Source organism: Spea bombifrons, chromosome 4 (assembly GCF_027358695.1).
Source record: "Spea bombifrons isolate aSpeBom1 chromosome 4, aSpeBom1.2.pri, whole genome shotgun sequence".
Taxonomy (NCBI): Eukaryota; Metazoa; Chordata; class Amphibia; order Anura; family Pelobatidae; genus Spea; species Spea bombifrons.
Window position 1 is genome coordinate 72047969 of NC_071090.1, and position 23156 is coordinate 72071124.

At 38.3% G+C, this 23156-nt stretch overlaps 1 protein-coding gene across 2 annotated transcripts; it reads right to left on the reverse strand.

Moving 5' to 3' along the window:
* Positions 1-1128: 1128 nt before the first annotated feature.
* LOC128490412 (src substrate cortactin-like) lies at positions 1129-21589 on the reverse strand. 2 transcript variants are annotated; one of them, XM_053462271.1, is made up of 17 exons: positions 21492-21589; positions 15857-15937; positions 13178-13251; positions 12735-12864; positions 12404-12514; positions 11839-11893; positions 11443-11498; positions 11153-11207; positions 10359-10469; positions 10082-10192; positions 9371-9426; positions 8648-8717; positions 7884-8026; positions 6642-6749; positions 6026-6314; positions 5294-5365; positions 1129-1472 (listed from the first exon to the last, which is right to left on the reverse strand). In XM_053462271.1, exons 2-17 carry the CDS (start codon positions 15935-15937, stop codon positions 1333-1335), a joined length of 1662 nt encoding a protein of 553 aa, XP_053318246.1. In that variant the 5' UTR covers positions 21492-21589; the 3' UTR covers positions 1129-1332. The 2 variants fall into 2 exon arrangements, with proteins under 2 accessions (XP_053318246.1, XP_053318245.1); XM_053462270.1 differs by having other exon boundaries at positions 7869-8026.
* Between the last annotated feature and the right edge of the window lie 1567 nt (positions 21590-23156).

Consider the following 23156-nt stretch of genomic DNA (forward strand, 5'->3'; position numbering starts at 1 on the left):
CCAAAGTCAATTGACAGGTTTGGTTATTCCTGGCCCAGGCCAAATGAGAAGATGAGTGGCTCTTTTCCTTAGATATCAAATATAAATCCCTGCTCACTTATCTGTCTTTGTGTTTCTCTAACTCAATGTAATGCATGAATGAAACAAAATGCACATACCCATATTAATATCCTGACAACTGTCTTCTCTGCCAGCTGATGCCAAAATGCTGCTGTCCCTCTGTCACTGGATGTTAACTTTATGTACTTTATGATCTGTCATTGATAGAGCATGGACAATTCCTTCCTAGCCTTTGATTACAAGTGATAGCTCTTCATCATGCTGGGGACTGAAAGATAATTACTGCTGAAGCCATGGTTAGTGCTAGTTCTCATTTTCTGACACTTGATGATAAGCTTCACAATGTATGTAATTAACATGATTCAACTAAAAATCAGGGTCTCAGCAGACTTTGACAGCAATATTTATTCACAAAAATATTTTGTCTCAGGTGTAACCAACATTGATTTATTTGTGAAACCAGAGGGTCAGTGGTGTTAAGTGAATTAAAATAACTAAATTACCTGTTGTATATAGATACGGTGTTACATTAGTATCACTGGAAAATGTATGTTAGCATCATCTGGAAATGACAGTTCAACAGCATCACCTAGTGAGAAACATGAAGAGTGCAAGATAATGTACTAGACTTTAGAGCGCTAATCTTCCAAAAAATTACTTTTCTCTCCAATTGAACAAGCTGTTCTCTTTACCTTTGACAGTGTTGCGCCGCTGACTTCTCCACCTGACCTTCACTACAACTAAATCACTCGCTGAAGCATAAACCCGCCATCTGTCTCATTGCCCCTCGTCTTCCTAAAATATTGTAGGATTACAAGAGCAGTGCCTTCTCCTTTTTCATAAATTTTGTATTTTTTGACAGTTTTTATGTTATTGGTTTAACCTTCTCAATTAGCATATTTTGGCCTAGACTGACCAGGCCTAAAGCAGCAAATCTGGAATCTCCCTTGTAACTGGTCCATATACATTATCAAGCATTGTGTCTGCATTATGATCTTACTCTGTTTGTGCCAGCATATGGACATCATAAGGAAAAATAAATGTATGGGAAGAACACCAAGCACACTCTTTAACGTATAAGCTTTATTTATATGAGATACAAAGCTGAAAAGAGGATAGTGTATAAGAACAAGGAGAAGTCTGAAAGCTGCATTTTGCTTTTCCATGGGATTCGTGTAGATACTTAATTTGCTCCAGTGGACCTCTTAGAGCCCAAACATTCCTGAGGGAAAAATTAAGCTTATTGATGCTACATATAGTGTAAAATGCATTTTATTTGTCTACAAGCTCTACATAGTTGGCTGGGAAAAGACCACGACACCCTCTGCATGTTCCAATCCACCATCCTTCATCCAGCATCTCAATGTCTGTTATCAGATCCTGAGGATCAAAGGAAATCTCATCATCTCCACCTATGAAAAACAAACAAAAAACAAGAGAACATGTATCATGCCTACCAGGTTTTCAAGCTGATCAAATGCAGTATAGTACTGTTTTTAACTAGGCATTACAAGCAAACCTTTTGTTAAATTTCAGAACTTGTAATATCGTTTATATTTCTGAGCAGCAGCAAAGAACAATCTTTAAAGAGACCAATTATTAAGTTGTAACCTTTAAAGAAAGTGAAAATAATCTAATTTTATTTTAACAATTCACAGTAGGTAGGGATATTGGGATTTGGTGTCTATTAGTGATGTCACTCATGGTCTATAATAATAAATTAGCTGCCCTACTCACTTATTTTTAACCTAGGGACTAACTGGGAATGAAATTCAGCCTTGACACTTTAAGGCTAGCACTCATTAAATTATGTGTGCTATGCTTTTACACTCCCGTATTCAGCTGTGGCCACACACTAAGGATCCTGATCAGCTGTTTGTGTGGTAGTAAAGGTAAGTGTACAGTGTACGTTGGTCACCAGCACACATTTCCCTAGTATGTCAGGTGCCCTGTTTTAACCACATCCAATCTGTGGTGTTGAGTAGAAAGCAGTGGATGAAATTCTGCTGACCATAATCAACCTTGTTGGCCCCAGGTTGCAGCATTGTCTATGCTGGGACTTGCCATAAGTACATTACCTGTATAATGAGTCTCAGCCTTGCTATTAGTAGTAACCTAAATTGCTGTTACATTAGCCACCCCTAGATTTGAGCTCACTCTTGATGAACCTTTAAGATCTTAAACCCCTGGTTGCAGCAAAGCTTCATTTAAAAAAAGGTTTGCCTTTTCAGACTAGCAGTTCAGAAATTAACATCTATGTCACCCACTAGCCTCTATTTTGCCTCCCTAACACGTGCATGCACATTGTCACTTACTGTTAGTAAGGGATTGGAGTTATATGAATGGATGATATTAATTGGGTTGATGCACTTACCCCTTCCCCACAAAAATATGTACTATACACATATTGAATATCAATCACAACGTACATCATAAGCTTGCCTCAGTTGTAGTATTTTCCCCATATCCTTGATCACCCTAACCAATGGCTTTCCACAATAGACTCTGGCCTTCAGCCTGCCAAGCCACAACAATGCCTTGCTCGTCAAATATACAGATAATTTCCATCCAGATATGGTGTATTACCATATACTAGAGTATGTACCTGTGATTAAAATGCCTTTACCAAAAAAAAAAATTTCCCCAACTTTTCCATTATTTCATGGTCTCTATCTCTACCCTCTCCCTGTATGTCACACTGTAACGAGGAACTCACAAAACATGATACCCTTCCTAAAGTTCTCCTCTTTCACACATCATGCCCTTAAAAATTATAAATATGAAAGGGTCTTATATAAATTTTTAACATTAAAGTAATAGATCCCTGATACCCTTGCAAAGATCTGTTCAGCACCAGCTAAGTAGCTATCGTACAGCAGCACCAGACTGGGAATTAATATTTTTTTTCTTTTTTTTTTAAATAAATTACTGAAAACAAAAGCTATTTAAAACAGAGAAATTACTTTCACAGTAGGTAATAAACTTTGCAAATAAACTTGAAGCTCTCCTAAAAAACTGAGATGCTAAAAATGGAGGGAGGGGAACATGTGTGAGCTGTGATTGTGTGCATGTATATGTATAAATGTATATTGTTACAGTGTGCATGTGTATATATATGTATGCATGTATGTTTATGTATGTGTAAGTGCATGGTGTTGGAGTGTATATGTATGTTTGTGTAAGTGTATGGTGTTGGAGCATGTGTGTCTGAAATTTCTTAAGAGTTTCGGAGTCTTGATTTATTTTGTGCACTTATTGGTCATTACTATTCTAGCAGCAATCCGGGAATCTGAATGTTTATGTCTTTTTTTTTTTTGCTTTATAAGTTGTGCGCTCCCCTTTTTGTTGTATATTTTTTGTGCTGTGCTTATTTGCACATTAAGATGTGGTGGGTTTTAAAACAAGATGCTTAGACAAAACGGAATTACACTGAGCAGAACATAAGAAGTTGAAGGACCAAAACTCAGGTCAAATGTTTATGGAATAGCATGAAGTACTAGTAAGTCTACTTCTTGTTCTTCCCTGTTTATCAGGCAATTTTCCATGTTAATAATATAGCTTGTATTCACATACATGAGTCAGGGCAAAGTATTGATTTACAATAGTAAATGTAAAAACTGCACCTTTTTGTGAACAAGCCTATCCTTATGTAACCACTGAATTCATACAGATGACTTTGCAGGAACAGAAAATCTGCATCTACCATCTGGTGAGTATGTCGGTCATTTAACAAAATTGCTGCATATATCAGTCAGAGAGTACAATGACACCTACACTATGGATGATAACATAACACAGCTGTTTCAGACGTTTTTAGAATGCCAATCAATGTTATCATAGAGGGATTAGACCTTAAACTATAAATGGTATTGTTGGGTAAATAATTTAAATAGTTATTGAAAGGAGCAAACATTTGGGTGGGCAAAGAAAAAAAAGGATATTCAGAAGGGACATGAATGTGCACAATTTAGTTTACAGGAATCAGTGGGTACTGTGTAAGCACTGTTTGCCACAATGATGGCCTACATACAGTGCAACAAGCATTCCTGGGAACTCTCCGGGGTTTGACCCGGAGACTGCTGGGTGAGCGCTGCTCCTCCGGTTCTCCGGGTCGCGGTAGCAGGGTCTTGACACTCCCCGCCCATTTTTTCCTTTAAATGGGGGTGTTTCCCGCTGCCTTCCTTGACGTCAGCGGGACCGCCCACCAACATCAGCGGGACTGCCCACGACGTCAAGGGAAGGCTCTGGGTAGGCTCCGGGTATGGATAACTCATATCTTCCTTTGGCTTAAAATACCACCTATACGCAGAGGACACCTTAATCTACATTTACTCTCGTGACTATTACCCTCTTTTCTAATTCGCCTCACCAACTGTCTTTTCGGAATTGCAATTAACTTGGTCTTGATGGCATTCACCGAGATATTGTAGGGTAGGATCCATTTTGACTATTAACTAATAGAATAATCTAGGCCATTATTTAACTGTACCTTGGTTGTTTATAAGAACATTAAAGCTCACTATCATTTTACAATCTACATCCCTAGACACCCGTGGTGTGTTGATAATGCTGTGGTTACTTTTATTGTTAACCCCTGTTTTAAAATGCATCCAATAAATGGTCAGTTTAATTTACTAAAAGAGTGAGCACTGGTATTGAAAGTCCTTAGATACTTAATGCTCCCTATAATTTTTACCCAGGCTAAGAAAAACATGGATAACATAAAAAATACCGTAAATATAAGTGTGATAATCAACATACAGTTCTATAGCTATACAATATTACAGTCTTGTGCTAAAAGTCATTAAAGGGGCAGTGTGGTGTCCTAAAGAGCGCCACCAATAAAAAATAAATTTTACTTTACCCACATGGAAAAGCACATATGCCTTTAGAAGAGGTGGCACCTGAATGTCTCCTCCCTGCTCCACAGCTTATATCAGTTTTGGCTTCTAAAAGTAGCCAGTCACTGGCAAGAAAGTGTTGCCACTGAAACCAAAGCTCTTTCATTGCGTATGCACAAGCTTCTCATTAGACCCCCTACAACTTTTGTGCAGGGCAACACTCGAGTATTGCCCACAAATGCATTGATAAGCGGGCAGGCAGGCAGGCATCTCAACACACAAAGCCATGGAGCTGGGGGCAGAATAACAGTACAAATTACTCCCTCTGCGCATTTGTACAGGACAAAAAGCAACCAAAAAAATAAGTTAAAGGAGACACGGTGGTTACATACCTCCTTCATAATCATAAATTGCTACAGCACAGATCCCTGATGTTTGTGTCTCACCCATGGGACATGGAGGAGCTGAAAGCAGAAATAAATATAATACATACCAGAGAGCCATATTAGTATTCAAAATAAAATATTCATGATACGATTCTATGTGAAATGTTATTACATACATCCCTAGTGTCCCTATTTAAAAGAGACAGCCCCTCTTTGGGATCCAAAGTCCCTTTTTCCCTCCTTGGGTATAGGTGTATTACAGTGTTCAACAGCTCTAAAACTCACACTAAATATAATTATACTGTAAATATAATACAGAACTATCAATAGGCATTAGTCCAGCCACACCTCTAATGATACACCTAAAAAAGAGCCCATTTGAAATTTTATGAGGTACTGTATTTACAAGAGGACTATTTGTATGTATGTATGTGTGTATGATTTTAGTCAAAAGTCTCAACAAATTTACATTTGAGGTTTATAGTATAATAAAAGGGGTACATTTGGTACAGTTATATAATTAGTACAGTGAATCTAACGACATTTTGATTTGAGTATGCATTCAAATGGTATTTATACATTAGGAAAGGAGGTCCCTGCCTTGTAGCGCATACAGTTCACAATTCTGCCCTAACTGTACAGCACTTCTCATTTAAATCTATGTTCTTTACTGGTACTCTTGAAATCATATATACCTGTCTTTTAGCTTTCTGAATCTAAAACTTCTGCAAGACTCACCCATTCCATGGTTATCATCCTTCTTAGCAAGCCCCTCATACAGGTTATCTTCTGTTGGCACAGGAGGTTCTAGGACACATTCATAGTCATCCTCATCATCATAATCATCTTCTCTTCTAGGTGGAAGATCTGGGATTGGCTCATAATCCTCCACTATGTCAAGAAGGGGAACTGGAATGTCTTCATACATGTCCTCCTCATGGTCCATATGAGGTGAGGGGACATTAAACTCCACACCGAAACCAGGATGCTTAGGTGGGACACAAGGGGGTTCCTCATACACTGTATCCTAGATCACATTGAAAAAAGTAATGAATCACACCTCCCAAATATCCCTGTTTAGGAGAGAAAGCCCCCATTTGGACACAAGTCCCTTAGTCCCTCTTTCTTAGAAGCTCAGAATGTTTGATGAATAAAAGTGTATCATAGTGTTGAACATCCATAAAAGTCAAAATAATGTACACCTAAAAAGCAGGAAAAGTGTTAATCAGTTACACAAATATCTATAAATATGGCCAAAATAAAAGCATCCCTCTCTGGCCTTTTTAAATGTTAGGAGGAAGGAATAAACCACGCTCACATGTGGAATAATCTTTTCATTGGTGTTTCTACTCACCTCTTTTTTAGAAGGCTGTAGTGGAGCAGAACTGCGAGGTAAGGGGGCAGGTGGCTGTACTGGGAGTTTTTGAGACAATTCATTATCACGGTCTCTTTTCTGTGGAATCTAAAACAAATATTTTTTGAGTGACATTCTAATATCCTATATGTAATGTAACCGTAAAATATGTTTACTTCTACATCACCTCATTGTCAACCACTATATGTCTATATCCCTCAATATCTAAAAGGTATTGTGAGCACCCCACAACATCAACATCTGAAATTTATTGTACAGTTGGCAACTCTATATCTATGTCACAGCCCCATGTGTTAGACATCAACTTTAGGTTGCCACCCATAGGCGGCATACATCCGGTAGCATGTATGTAATTTAGTGGCTGCTGGCCTTAGAGTGCCAAGGCCACATAGTCGTATCCATATTAGTCCTGTCCATGACTGTCTTTTATTACTTTAGTCTATACTGAAAACATCGGCCCAAAACGTCTACCAAAGCCACAGCTATTTATCTTCTGCCTTGTTATTAGGTGGGACTGACACGGGGACAAGGTGGCATTTGCTCCTGGGCCAGTCCAGATTCTTCAAACAGAGCATCGCATTAAACACAAGTTTTAGAGCAATTACAATTTTTCAGGTAACAGAATGATTTAGATTGCAAGCTTGCAAGCTTGCAAGCAGGGCCTTCTCTACCTAATGTATTGGTTTGTTTTTGTCTGTCATTTCTAGTCTTGTCATAAACCTTTAACATATGTATTGTAAGAAGCGCTGCGTAAATTGTTGGTGCTATATAAATAAAAGATAATAATAGCTGGAATTTGAAAGGGTCCTAGCTCTGTTATGCTAGACCAATCTACTAGACAATCTACTCATTATAATATTGCCTTGTGGTAAACAACAGACTCTCGGTTTTAATCACCCAGTGAGACTTTCTGAAAGTCTATAGAGTAAATAATTGAAAATGCTTATAAAGAAAAGTATTGCACAGACTGCTAAACAATTACTTATTTCATTTTGTAGTTAGGGTATATACACTTACTACAATTTGTGGTATATTTAAGTCATTTTGTCTGATATTATTCAAAGGTCAATAAAATAAGTTGTTTGGTTAGGATTTTTGATAATGATGTTAACATTATTGTAAAATACCACACCACTTTTAAAATCTAATTTACATTTAAAAAGGGATCTTGGGTAAAAGGACATCTGGTCATACTAGTTTACTAGCCTCCTTTGCTTGTACCTCTCGTGTTATCTGTCCCCTCTCCTCTTTCTCCCTCTTCTGCCGTCTTATTTTCTCTTCCTCTGCTCGTTGATGATTCTCTTCTTCTGCAGTTTTTGCCATGTTCTCGAAACGAGATCTGAGGTCATGAGTTCCACTTGTCACTGAAACACACAGCATTCACATATTTTGATATTGGTACATTGGTTAGGTCATCCGTACAAATAGTAAAAATATAGCGGATTTCACTTTTTTATTTATTTTAAAATAAAGCGGAGCTACAAAAAAAAGAATGTCAAATATAACAAATATCAATATGAGAAAAAAAACATGTTATAGTCAGCCAATAAGGCAAATGAACACAAAGAAGCAATATCTGTAATATATAGCCTATATAGCTCTTTATCTAACACAAATGAGATGTCAATGCTGGATTTATATTCCAGGGGCCATAAAACATACAGACTTCAGGTTCCCTGAACCCCCACAAACAGACATATAAGGAATACATCCTGCCAGCCAGGCTGCAATTAGATGAATTGAGCTCATCAGTATACATTTTCCAGCCATGCAGGTGAAATGTGTTACCCTATTCTATAATGTATAGCATATACGTGTATACTGCGTATCTCCTTGTCCAGTACTGTACATTGTGCATGGCAGGAACATTATCCACGGGGAGATGTTGCTTATTTCCCTGTAGATCATGTTCACAGCAGCATCCACAATGTAAAGTAAAGCAAAAGCGCTTTAGTGTTTATAAACTGATCACAATATTAACTTACATGCTTCCAGTGGCTGTGTTTTCTCGTAAGCAGAACTTGGAGATTCAATCTCGCTAAATCCTGAGGCACACTGAGAACAGACCAGGGAAATAAAAGGGAAAAGTACAAAATCAATTCACCAGGTATACAGTAACTCTGAGACTTGTTCCTTACTAATTAGTAATTACTGTACCTTTACATGAACTTTCCTCTAAGATGGGTCGCCAACACATAGGTCAACCTGACTATATTGCATATTGTTACAGAAACTATTACTTGCTCAATACCAATCTCTCTTTATACAACATTTCTGTACCTATTCTTCCTCTATAATGGCGTGTCTAATGATATAATTACTATAATGTATTATTGCTCAATTAATAGACAATTGCAAAATCAGTGTTCAACTGCACAAATGTGTTTAAAGATATAAGTTTGCTGAAGAGTTGCAGTATTAAGTGACTGACATCACTGCACCTTATGACCCACTGCACCTGCTTTTTTTTTTATACTAGGTGGGCCGGTCCTGCATAATGCATGTTTTAATCAGTTAGGGGGCTTTTAAGAAATAAGGTATAACTATACATTATACGGGCCAACAAATTACTGTTTGCAGGGGAATCTCACTGGGCTCGATAAAGCCTTGTGAAGTCAGTGACTTGAAAGAATAACTTTGTTGCAGACTGGCCTGACAGCTCCTGTGTTAGCAAATAATGAATTGACCGTACTGTGTGAATCTCTTACTTTGTCTACACGATCAGTCTGTACACCATAACGACCACCGAAACCTTTGGCATAATCTAAATTTAGAAACAAAACAAAACATTATTCTAGAAATAAGCCATTCCTAGGCGAATGAAGATAATATATAAGAAGACAATTTAATTCAAGACATAAGAGGCTAAACTGTAATTCTGAAGGAATATATAAAAATATATTATTTGTCATATTTTGTACTTGATGGTATTTTTATTGTCATAAGTTTGCCATTGTACTTAATAGTATTTTTGCATGTGTAAAGGTTTGTGTTTTGTATCACCCAAAATAGTACAGTTGGAGATTTAGTAAATTTTTATTTTTCTTTAAAAGCTTGTCATTGTTGATCTGTATTTAGAAGGTAAAATGTATGATCGTCTGATATTGCTCGAGTATAATAGTTCTTAAAGCCGGAACACAGCAGGTGAAAAGGTAGCTGCACACATATAGGTCACTGAACAAGACAAACCGTGTTGAGTGGTGAGAAGACAGAGGACATCAATCTGTGAAACTGAATGAAGACGTGCACATGTACAGAGATGGGGAGATGGACATGTGTGCGCAAGATGGGAAAAGACACAGGCAGGAGAGAATAAATGGAAAGATGTAAAGATAGGCTGGTTGTGAAGGAAGGAATTATGTAAAGGTGTTTTTTTCATTTATTTAATTAGGTGTTAATTGGTTGGGGAAAGATGTTACCAGTCTGTGATTCATGGGGTTTAATCTCTTCTTTGTAACTCCAACTGTGAGCAGATTTATCTTGTCGATCTTTCTGGACTCCAAACTTCCCTCCAAATCCTTGGGAATAATCTGAAAAAAGGAAGAAACTGAATGGATAAACATTAAATACAATGCTTGTTATAACTTGAGTTGTTAAAAATTAGATAATGAATATGGTTGTCAAGAGATCACTGTCAATGTAGGAAATCATTAGCCTGGACTTGTTTTTACATGGATGTGGATCTGTGATCAGTACCTGTCTGTGATTGATGGGGCTGTATTTCTTCTTTGTGACTCCAAGTGTGAGCAGATTTATCTTGACAATCTTTTTGGACCCCAAATTTACCCCCAAACCCTTTGGAATAATCTGTAATACAACAATGAGTAGAACAAACAACCACAATGAAAAAGCACTAATAAACCCTAAAATGTAATGATGTACCATCATTAATATGTATTTTTTCTCTCCTATAACGCTTTTTTTTTCCTTTCCTGTTCCCAACTTGTTATTCCACACTTGCCAGCATATCTAACAATGAGCTCCCAGCTCCCACCTCCAACGCTAGAGTCATGGCCTCTTTTGATTCCCTTTCACTTATTATTCTTTCTGTAGTCTTCTTTCTTTTTCTTTTTACATCTCTGCTCTCTTCTTCTGTTTTTAAAATGGTTTAACATTGTTATGATCTAAGTTGAGGACACCCAAGCTACTGGTGAAATACATATACTTCAATGTAGACCAGGATAGGTACTGAAGAAGAAGGATAGGTACTGAATGAGCGATGGAGTTTAAATAGTTGGTGTAGACTTGCAAGTTAGATCATTAGCTGGTGACAGTGGATACATTGTGGGTATTGAAGGATAAATAATGCCTGTGTGTTATAGGATATATAATAAATAGAAAAATGATTATTGAAGTGATGATGGGTGGATATTATGTCAAGAGACGGAAATTGTGACTAGATACCAAGAGAGATAAAGATGGACAAATTATAATGAGTAAATTGATGGCTGTGTCTCATTGTGAGCATTGTAAAGGGATGGTTTACTTACCTTGTTGTGATGAATGCTGCTGTAACTGAGCCTTGTAATCAAACCCAACTGATGACTGAAGAAAAATACAAAGGAAATAAGAGAATATGCCCACATCATGGCTAAATGGCTGAAAGAACTAAAGTGGCAGGGAGTATGGGGCATCATCCAATTGGTATAAAAGGAGAACATCTACCATAATAGCCATCTTGCTTTAAAACTACCATATAACGTGAATGTCATATTTTTATTAACCTGTACATATCTCTTTATAGTTCTACATAATGATAAATAAGAGATAAGTGTATCACCTTGTCCACACGGTCTGTCTGTACACCATAACGCCCTCCAAACCCAGTTGCATAATCTATATACAAAAAATAAAAAAAACACCGTTAACTTCCTTAAGCCTTTCTATGCTATTTCATTTCTAAATGGTGGTTAGGGGTCAACTATGTGCCATTTTTTTGTATGGGTGTAAGTTGACTCGTATCATTTTTGTTTGACAAGTGCCATTGTGGGAGCTCCTCACATCAGACCTTCTGGTGAATGTTAAAGTAAACTGCTTTCTATGTGTAAATGTGTAACAATATATAAGATTATGATATACTTTTTAGCAGGAAATGTATGGCTCTTTGGTCAGACGTATCGATTATCATGAAAAATCTGTTGAATGTTATGAATTGTAAATGCTGTGCAGTACTCACCTTTCTGGGAAGAATGCTGCTGTAATTCAGCCTTATAACCAAATCCAACTGCAGACTGAAATATAAAGATACTGCATCAAAATACATATTCTAAATCAGTTAAATCAGGTGCTAAGCTATATGGCTTATATAAAATATTTCACTTTAATGCCACTATAAATCTAGTTGGATAATCAAACCTACATGTAGCTCTAATATCAATTGAGCCACTGCACAATTACTATTGCTTAATATCTATGATTTTATTTTGTAACTACAGGCGATACAGTATATCTAGTACAACGTCACTAAAGGCAAGTCATTTTAGTAGATGGGCATAGACCTGCATAAGACGGAAACTATTCAAACCATTGTTGATTAACAGGAAGGACTTCATTGCAAAACCTTAACCATATAGCACAACAATCTGATAAATATCCATTGCCGAACAATGAAAAGACAGATGGACAGAAAGCAGACTGGGTGGATTCTAGCTTTTTAAACCCTGGATATTAGCATAGAGATACCACAGTAAAAACGGCTGGCACTAGAATGCTGCCAGGTCTGCATCTACATAGTCACTTACCTTGTCCGTCCGGTCTTTCTGCACCCCATATTTTCCACCAAACCCCTTGGCTGCATCCGTTTGGGAGGAATGCTTCTCTACTTCTGCCCGGTAGTCATGACCCAACGCACTCTGGGAAATGGAATAACCAAACAAGACCTTAGTTATTGCCTTTATCCGTTTTTAGAAATAATCAGTTGTCTCCTGACCTACCCAACCTAGCAATCCCTTAATCCTCATTTAACTATTTCTAGCTAGCTGTCCCAAAGCAGGTTTTGACCAGTCTGAAACCTGCACCTGACCTTTATTTCATAGAATAGATTGCTCCTATTGTAATTTCCCTCAAACACACCTTATCCATCCTGTCTTTCTCTGTCCCAAATTGTCCTCCATATCCATATGATGCTCGGGGCCCATCTTGAAGTTCTTTTTTCTTCAAAATCTCATGTTCTTTAGACACATTGCTTCTCAGTTCACGTATACTTAAGAAGAAAAAAAACCAGGGGTGGATTAAATTAAAGTGTGCAAGACGGGTAGGTGCATTTTATACACAAAATGAAAACTTGATTCTGCTTTGGATGCAGTAGATATGTATACAAATCCATATAGTTATAGATGTTGTACAGTAAAAAGTGTTTCAAACTTAATAACTGCTAGAGAAGTTACACGTTGTTTCAGATACCATCAGAGGACATGTATGCATCGTTTAAAATGTATTAAAGAAGACATGCATAATATATTAAATGAGACAGCAATATAAAATTCAAATTGTTAGATGCACAAAGTTTTGCTTACTTGATATGCTGAGGGCGTCCTGAACCCTCTATAGTTTTTGCTCCCCAACGCTGCTCTTCTTCTGAGATGTCATTCTGAGAAAAAAAACATCTCAGATCTCATGAAGGGTAAAAGCACAATGAACCTGAGACAACTTCTAAGATATGCACTGGGCTGTTCTGTGGAGGTGGGCCTAGTTGTTCATATGGATGTTGAGTGGGCAGATAACAGAAACCCTTAGCACACCTACCATGTAGAGCAGCTCCCAGGTCTTACCCCACCAAGGCTTTCTTCAGCGAAAGTGGGCTCTTTGAAAATAGCACTAATGACATTTGCTGCTAATGATTCTGTTATTAGTTGTCAGATCAAGACACACGTTTACATACATAACAGGATACATTTATGGAGAGATGACAGCTTGAGAACCTACTCCCACATACCTTGTTATGACACAGGGACCAATTTCTACTCTACTCCTTCCAGAGATGAAAAGAAAGGCCCTAAGTCAAGGTAATCAAAAGAACAGGGTGAAGATGTATGTTTTGTCCTTGACTTGGCACATGTTTCTGGCTGTTAGATCCAAGAAATCTGTGAAATCCGTGGCTCAAGGAATTTTTGGTTAGCCTACCAATAAAACATTTTTAAATAATTGCATATTATTTTTTCTATGTGCCCACTATTGTTAGGGCTGAGATACTATCTAACACCTATTGTATCTGCCCAATATCCTTAGGGCTGGGATACTATCTATAACCTAAGACTAAATGAGATTAATTAATTATATAGTAGGTTTTAGGTAAATTGTGTGAAAAGGAAAACAATATATTTTCATTATGTTAGCCATGCTTTTTGATGCTCCAACCTTGACAATTTTTTTATAATAATAAGCAAAAAGTATAGTTTGATCCAGTGGCGGAACTACCGGGGTCGCAGGGGTCGCGACTGCGACCGGGCCCTGGAGTTCTGCCAGTCAGGGGGGGCCCAAGGGGTGCCGAGCGGTTGCTGAAAACAACCGCTCGGCAACTCTTGGGCCCCCCTGACTGACAGAAATCCAGGATGCCTGCGCTCCCCGCCGCTGCCGCCGTCGCCGCTGCCGCCGTCGCCGCTGCCGCCTCGCTGCCCAGAGTGCAGTGTTGGGAGCGTGAGGCGTTTGTCTCGGGTGCCGGCGCTTCACGCTGAACGCCGGCATATGACAAACGCCTCACGCTCCCAACACAGGAGTTGACGGTAAGTGACCTACAAAGGGGGGGTAGGGAGGGAGTGGGTAGATCGTGAGAAGAGGGTGGGTAGGGAGGGAGAGGGTAGATCGTGAGAAGGGGGTGGGTAGGGAGGGAGAGGGTAGATCGTGAGAAGGGGGTGGGTAGGGAGGGAGAGGGTAGATCGTGAGAAGGGGGTGGGTAGGGAGGGAGAGGGTAGATCGTGAGAAGAGGGGGGTAGGGAGGGAGAGGGTAGATCTTGAGAAGGGGGTAGGGAGGGAGAGGGTAGATCTTGAGAAGGGGGGGTAGGGAGGGAGAGGGTAGATCTTAAGAAGGGGGGGTAGGGAGGGAGAGGGTAGATCTTGAGAAGAGGGCATAGGGAGGGAGAGGGTAGATCGTGAGAAGGGGGGTAGGGAGGGAGAGGGGAGATAGTGAGAAAGGAATAGATGGGTTGGGGGTTGGGGGGGCCCTTAAGAGATTCTCGCACCGGGGCCCTGAGGTTTCTAGTTACGCCCCTGGTTTGATCAGATGTTTCCTTTAACCTAAGGAAAAAAAGTCATATTTTATGTCTGAGGAATTACAAACGTACTTTCTTAAGTTAAATTCACCATGGCAGGCATTAAACATGTTCGAATCAGGAACAGGAAATAGGTTGTGAAACAGGATACCTGACCTCAGAAAATACAGGAAGTACCACAAGACTTAACATAGTCAATGTGAAGTTATTGGTTTTTGTAAGTGCATATTCCCAAAAAGGGATGTCATCAAAATTCATTTTCCATCATTTTGACACACATTGGCAGGTTCCTCCAGAAATAAAGCATGAGCTGGCTCTGTATAATGCATATTTTAAAGAATTCTCACTGATTTAACTATGCATTAAACAGGACCATCCCAACCTTTATAATGTAAAATAGGCCAAGTTGTTGAAACCTCAACTGTCCTGCAAACTCTCCTGGCAACTCCCTTTAGACCCCACAGTTTGGACAATAAAAAGTATCAATTTGTATCTTATGGAGTGCTGACAGGATGCTAAATTTTAGTAGAAATCGCTGGGTTAATTGGTCTTTGTCCATGATCTGTTGGAATTGAGTGGGCAAAATGATTGTTTTGCATTCTTTACCGTACACAGTATTAGCTAGTCTCGCAGTTGCATGGGATCAAAAATGATATAACAAAAACAAAAGGAAATCAAGTCATTCAAGCTCAACGTCACATCAGATCTCAAACTACAGATTCACTAAACTAAGCTCAGAAACAGAAAATGCCTGGGAAAAAATCACTTTACACTTTCAATATATCAAAACAAAAAGCTTTCCTTAATAACACCACATTGTGTATACAACTGATCCATATGGTGAAACACAGAAAAGCAAAATGATCCAATAGATCTGCAGCTGTTGTACACAGCGCCATGTGCAGTGCAGGAAGACTCACATATCCTAGTGTAGGTAAGCGGTATGTTTGAAACAGGGGCACTGAATATTACCATAGAACAACTCACCACAAAGTCTGGGTCTGTTTCCCAGTCGTCAGATTCTGTTTCAGCCACCGTCACATTGTGTCCCACTGCTGCCTTCCACATCTGGTATACAAAGAAGGGAACACGATTCTGGTTACAGAAGGAGAGTATTACATTGCTAGTTAATTGCTTTTATTTTATTAATGGAGATGTCACTATCACCTAAGGAAATAAAATAGTCCAAGATCATGAAAGCAGTTGAGGTCTAAAGTTAATTGAAGTTAACGGTAACAGTAAATCCTTTCTTTCACACACAGGAGATGCAGTTGCTAATGACACAGCTTTACTGATTTTCATTCTACTTCAGCAATATTTTGTTGAAATTCATGTGGTAGGCTACCATTTTCAACATTATTTGCCCTTTTCGTAGTAAATGTAAATACTCAGTTGGTCCGATGGTCCAGAATGTAGAGACTGCCCAGGATGTTACTTTCCAAAAAACAACATCATGTTTATAGATTAAAATAAGCAACATATATTGTTTAGGAAATCCACTTTATATGTATTCCTCAGTTCTCAGAATATCTTCTCCAGCTATGTCCTATCCTGAATTGAGAAGCACATGAAATTTCCCGTCACTATTGTGAGTGCAACTGACACCATACAATTCATTTTATTTGTAAACACCTTTATCTTACATGAGCGCCCCTAAACGGTACCGAATCTTTAATTTGTAAACGCCTAGAGAGAGGTGTTTGTAAGGTGGCAGCTGTAAGAAAATGAAGGGAAAGTATTTTTGCATCTACATTTATTACACATTATTACAATCTGAGTAGACCAGGTCTCTTCACGGTCACTTTTAGATTTAATTCACTATGCATTCAAATCCAGATTCTTCCATCAGACTTCCAGTTGTAGAAACCCATTTCTAAAGGCTTCCAACACACAGTGTTTGTGCTAATGTTGCTTCCAGAGGCAGTTTGGAACTCTGTAGTGAGTGATGCTACAGAGGACAGACAACGCATACATGCTACACACTTCAGAGCCCTGCAGCCCTGCTCTGTTAGTATGCGTGGACTACTACTTTGTGGCTGAGCTTTTGTTACTCCTAGAGGTTTCCGCTTCACAGCAATTGCACTTACAGTGGACTGGGACAAAACTAGCAGGCAAAGATTCCTAAGCTTATTCATGGCAAAGGTGACATCCTATGATAGTGCCACGTTTAAAGCCATTCTACTGTCAATGTTTGTCTATGGAGATGACGTACTTTATTTTATATACCTGTTAGCTATGGGTGTGGCCGAAACACCTCAACTCAATAATAAGGAAGGGTGACCACGTACTTTTGGTCATATAGGAACACAATATTTCTTAGTACTATTCTTTTTTTTGTTTTTGTTTTTTTAAGTGGGAGGGGAAAAGCATGAACTTAGAATTTATTCTTCTGAATGGGTGCCACTGTGGAAAAATAACACAATTTATGTCACGCAACATCCCCCAGTTATGGTAATACCACACATTGTTTTTTCATTAGGGCCACATCACTCTCTTACATAGTACTTTTGAGTAAGGGGCAGAGGGATTTTTGTAATCTTATGCTTATAGTGGTACAAAGTATTGGGACGCATTTGATATTGTTTTCCCCCACATTTTTATTATATTTATTTATGCACTGCTCCCAGTGCAACATAACATCTTGTATCTTGAGGACTCCAGTCATGTCATGTTGATGATTAAACAGGAAAAGAGTATAACCAAAGTACAACTGGAATATGGCTCAGTTTCAGTGTTAAACTTACAATGCACATAGATGCCACAAATGATACACATGAGTGATTAGACACTAGGATGCAATCAGGAAGACACTTAAGATGGACTACTATGTGAGATTACTTTATGTGGTTGATGACCTAAATACCAGATTGTCGACTTCCTCCCCTTGTATTAGCATCTAAGGAGCTGCTCATTTAACCCTTGCTACTTCTGACCCTTTCAGTTATGTCAGCTGGGATCAGTTGATGTTATTTATTGAATGCTCGTAGGCCATGTTACAGTATAAATTAGACTTCCTTCTCTGGGAGTGTTCACTTCACTGGGTGCTCTGATGAGTCTCACAGATACACTCAGCTGAGACTCTAGGGAAGGTGTTTGATAGAATATTATGTGGTAGAATAAATGTCCTATCTGAGACTCACAAGGGGGTAACTCTACAAACGTAAATCATTATATCCAAAAATGTGTGGTCTGCCTCACTTTGTATAGGATATAACTTATCTCCCCTATTCAGGTCACATAATTGAGAACCGTTATGGCAGAACACAAAATAAAAACTTCTTACTACCTTGCTTATCAAAATTTACTGTCAGGGCCGGCCTTTTTTTTTTTTTTTTAAAGCGAAAGAGAGAGAAAGGGGCGCCGAGTGGTTTTCGCTTACCAAGCTGTCAGTACCCGCTCGGTGTCCCTCTCTCTCTCCTCTGCGGTGAGTCTCCCTGTTCGGTCTCGGTGCCGGCCTGTAATGCTGAGTGCCGGAAGATTACCTCATTTCCGGCGCTCAGCATTACAAGCCGGCACCGAGACCGAACATGGAGACTCGCCGCAGGACTGCAGGACTGCTGAAAGGTAAGTACAAGGGGGGGGGTGTAAGGGTAGATAATGGGGGGGCGGCAGGGACGGAGGGAGAGGAAGGGTAGATAACGGGGGGGCGGCATTTTAAAATTCGCCCCAGGCGGCATTTTGCCTTGGGCCGGCCCTGTTTACTGTAAGTAAATCTTAAAAGAGATAATGATAATCGTGGCAGGAAAATAAGGAGAATAAGACGTACCCGGCACTCGCTTTGCCAATATAGGTTTAGCCAGTATAGGCGCTTTCGGCAGTGGACAGGGGTCAGCATGTGCTGACCATACGCAACAAACTGCAATGCACTGTGTGTTCTGACACCTTTCTATCAGAACCAGCATTAACTTTTTCAGCAATTTGAGCTACAGTAGCTTGTCTGTTTTCAGCATAAGGGCCAGCCTTTGCCCCCCATCATCATTGAGCCTTGATTAACATGTTCTAGGATCCATCTTCAGAAGAGGCACCAGTTAATTCCAATATATTGTGATCCAAAGTATTAGATAGATGACTAGTACTACAGTTAGTTTGTTTTGGACAATTGCTAGTAAACACTTAGGTGGGTCTGACATATTTACATGCTTTATAGTGTCCACAGAAATGTGTGCCAGCCGACGTGGGTAACTGATTCAGAGATGTAGTGACTGTGGACCAAATAACCTATTCAATTTTTAGCTTTGCGCTCCTGTCAGACTAACACATTGTGTAATCTGTTAACCAGGGATCTGTCCGTCAGATGGGCCCAATATCTTCTAAGTATATCTTCTTACTTTATTCCAACCTGTGTCAAAGATCGCAACACATTGTATTGTCTTAGTTTTTACTTTCTGTTCATTCTTACCACTTTCATTCATTACCACTATCATCATTCTGAGGATTATGTTGAAAAGCTCTTAAATGTGCATTCTGAGGCTTTTATTTGGCCATATATATTGTCTCTTTGGTATGTTTTGGTGTAGGCCCTCAGGATGACAGTAGATTATTTGTGGATGTTGGTTTCCGATAGTTCCAATAATGCCCCTACTAGTTATACTAAACTTCAAATCCAAAAATATCAGCTCGTTATTAACAAGGATACATGTGAATTTCAAGTTCATGAAAACCTCATTCAATTCATTATAAACATAGAAAGATGATGTGGTCATCTTGTCCAAATGAAAAAAGATATAATCTATGTATCGGTACTAGTAGGATACATTTCAAATGACAATATTCCATTTTGTTGACACATTGTTCAGATTGGCCCTCAATAGAAAGAGGTTGTAGGTTAAAACAAACTCCAGTAATATCAATATATAGTCAGATGATAAAATGCTGTCTTGTTCAAGAAAATAGCAGCATGCCTGAATGCCAATAGTACGTGGAATATTGCTATATAGCGATTCGACATATAGACATGCAAGGTTTCCATCTTCAGAGATCTGAATGTGTCTTTATTTGTTAATAGTGTCTTATATGAATGAAGGTAAACCGTTTACAAGTGGTCTCATTCCCTGAAATAATGGGCCTCCATGTGTGTGGGGGGGTGCTACTGTTCTTATGAATTTTAGGTAAACAGTAGAAAGCTGCAATAGGGGGTTTAATGGGGTCATATATTTATATTCCACCTCTGCAATGTATTTCTGTCCTAACTCTCTTATCAACATTTCTATCAGGCTTGATAGATACTTCATAGAGGGGTCACATTTTTTCATATATAAAATTTAATATGGTATGACTTTACCTCTCTTATCCAATGGCTTTATAATGACTTTTGTATCTGATGGAAATTGTATTTGTGAGAGGTTAATATTCTCAATTTCAGCTTTAGGACTGTAAATATTAATATTCCTCCTGTTTTTTTCTTGATCATCAGCCAATGCTTCTAGATAGTTAAGACTATATTTGTTTTGTGTCCCTGTTTGTTGAATTTAATATGTAGCAATAATCCGTGAGCAAGTACATTTATGTTTGTAATCCAAATTAATTTGTTAAACTGAGTGGGGACAAAGGGCAGGTCTTTGAGTTGTAGAAGTCATATGTCGATTGTAAATGTAAAGATTAGTTAAAAATCAGATTTTTCGACATCTTAATGTTTCTCTTTGACTGGTATTCTCAAAAAAAAAAAAAAGATACATGTTTCTTCAATATACAGTAGATTATTTTTTGGAGGTTTTATACAGAGTTAGAAAGACCACACGTATTAGAATATTTAACGGCACTGATCAGTAGTATTCAAGTTCTGGTTAAGTACCGGTAATTACTGTAAATTACTACAGCATCCAAGCCCAAGTGAGTTTAGTTGGCTTCTTTTTAGGTGACGACATTAAACAATCTGAATGAATACTCATATTGTGCAAAGCGTTTTACGTGCGTAGGAGGAGACTACAGTTCCAAGTAACATTTCTCCTTATTTAGCATGAAATCTCTGTCGGCGGAGGCAAGTCTGTGCTGGCAGAGGAAGTAAATTGAATTTGACAGCAGAAAGAAAATAAATGCGAGAAAAACTTGAGGGGACTTGAGGGGACTCTCCGCTAATTAAGTTTTGGTGCGAATCATACCGGGAAACTGTGTTATGTCACAGTAAATTGCCTGGTTAAATATAAATGGTTTAATTCAGAATATCTTTACCTCCTAATAAGTAATGGTTTTCATGCCTAATTATCAAAACCGTTTGGTCACCGTTTTGGCAAGTCACCCTAACATTTTTTTGTGATTGATAATTATGAGAAAAGATTTAAAAACAGTACAAGGGTCCGTTCATTTAGAAAGATCTCAGGTTAAGGTTGTGATTCTGTGAAAAATACCAACGGTGGTGGTGTAGTTACCAAAAACAGAGGAGGGTATTTGTACTTGTCTGGTATTGTTTGTTGAACCCCATCACCCTGAGACATGTATAACTAAAATGAAAGTTGGAATTAAGTTTTTAAAGCAACTAGCTTAGAGCTTGCCGATATGCTAATACTCTAGACCGATATGCCGTAACGAAACAGAAGCGTGCTTTAAGTCTCAAACAAGATGTGGAAGGTATGTGCATTTCAATGTTGCCAATTAATTAACCAATATAATAAAAGCTGTTACTCACCCTTACGGAATTTCTTATAAGTTATCAGTCTGTAAAATGTCCTTCTGTCTCTCCAGTGCAATGTCTCTGAGTGAAGGTCTCTTGTCGTCACCAGTTTCCTGCTGTGACAGTTCCTCTCTTTCATTTTGTGTCTCTACAAACTTACTTCCTCTTCTGTGGTCTCTCTCTGCCTCTAACCTGCTGTACAAGCGACTTAGCGCGTTCATCTCAGATGTGAATGCCTCTCAAACACAGTATCCCGGACTTTATTCCAAGAGCCCCACTATATGCATATTACATAAACTAATGACGGGTGCACAAGATTATAAGAAAGGGCGGTTAGACGAAACAGCATTGTAGATGCATTTGTAAACTATAGGAAAAACGAATGGTATAATGTAAACTGAAGCAGAGACCACTACAGAAATTGATATAGTACAGAAAACAAAACACGTGTATGATGGGCAACATTAACTTGTAAAGAACAATCTCAATGCTGACTAGTAAAAGTTGAAAGAGTCAACACAAATGTCCCATTGGTTGCTGTGGAGACTGCACCACATTTATAACTTTGCACAAGGAAAGAGGACCGTTAGCGTTTAGGAAGAGGGCCTTCATTTTCTGCTATTCTGACTGTTCATACTGGACACGTGTTGGCATCTTGGAAATATTACTACAACAGGTAGGCATAACACTTGAGAGACTAATACATTCTTTTGGTAACTACAAGACCGGGAGCAGAGATAGGCCTCCAGTCGTCATGGCGGCGGAAAAATATAATGAGTGTACATAGTTCCTTTACATATAATAATGATTATGAGTAGCATTTACTAACATCTCTTTACTGGTTTGTTTTTGGTTACAAAACAAACATCTTTAAAATGAAAAATATTTTAAATTAAGGAGATAAGGGATAGATACAGAGTCTTGCTATTCTTGCCATTTTATTGTGAGTAATTTACCATTATTCAACATCACAATCACCATTGGCTATCTAGCCAAGAGTCTACATGATTAGCTTTTTCCTTTTGTAAAGGCCTTTAAAGCAAATTTGATTAAAATTTTAAAAAATACATGTATTCAATTCACTCAAATAATGTGTTCCCTTCTACAAAGCCTAGTCAAAAGCATAGTTACGATAACAAGGTATCATCAGGGATCTCTCCACCCAATGTATCGGTTTGTCTTAGTCTGTCAACTCTAGTCTTTCATACCCCTTGAATGTATGTATTGTAAGAAGTGCTGTGTAAATTGTTGGTGCTACATAAATAACAGATAATAATAATAATAATAATAATAATAATAATAATAATAATAATAATAATAGTGCTCTGGGATGATTATGAAGTCACACATCTCATTTGAAAAATAATTTTATTTATAATTAAAATTCTGGTTGAGAGTCATGTGATCAATCAGAAGTAAGTAGATACTACTCCATTCCAACTCCCTGGAGAAAGGAGCAGATAATATACACACCCTTTACAGGCTACATTAAGGTTTACATATACAAAAAATCTATGATATCATAAAAGCATATACAGTTTACAGTTTAGGAATTTAGAGCAGACACGGAATAATTAAAGAAACAGTTTAAACATGCATCCTGTTGGCAAAACACAACATCCGAACAGCTTGGGATCTGTTTAATTAGAAACAATTATGCCCAAAAAATAATCTTTTCAA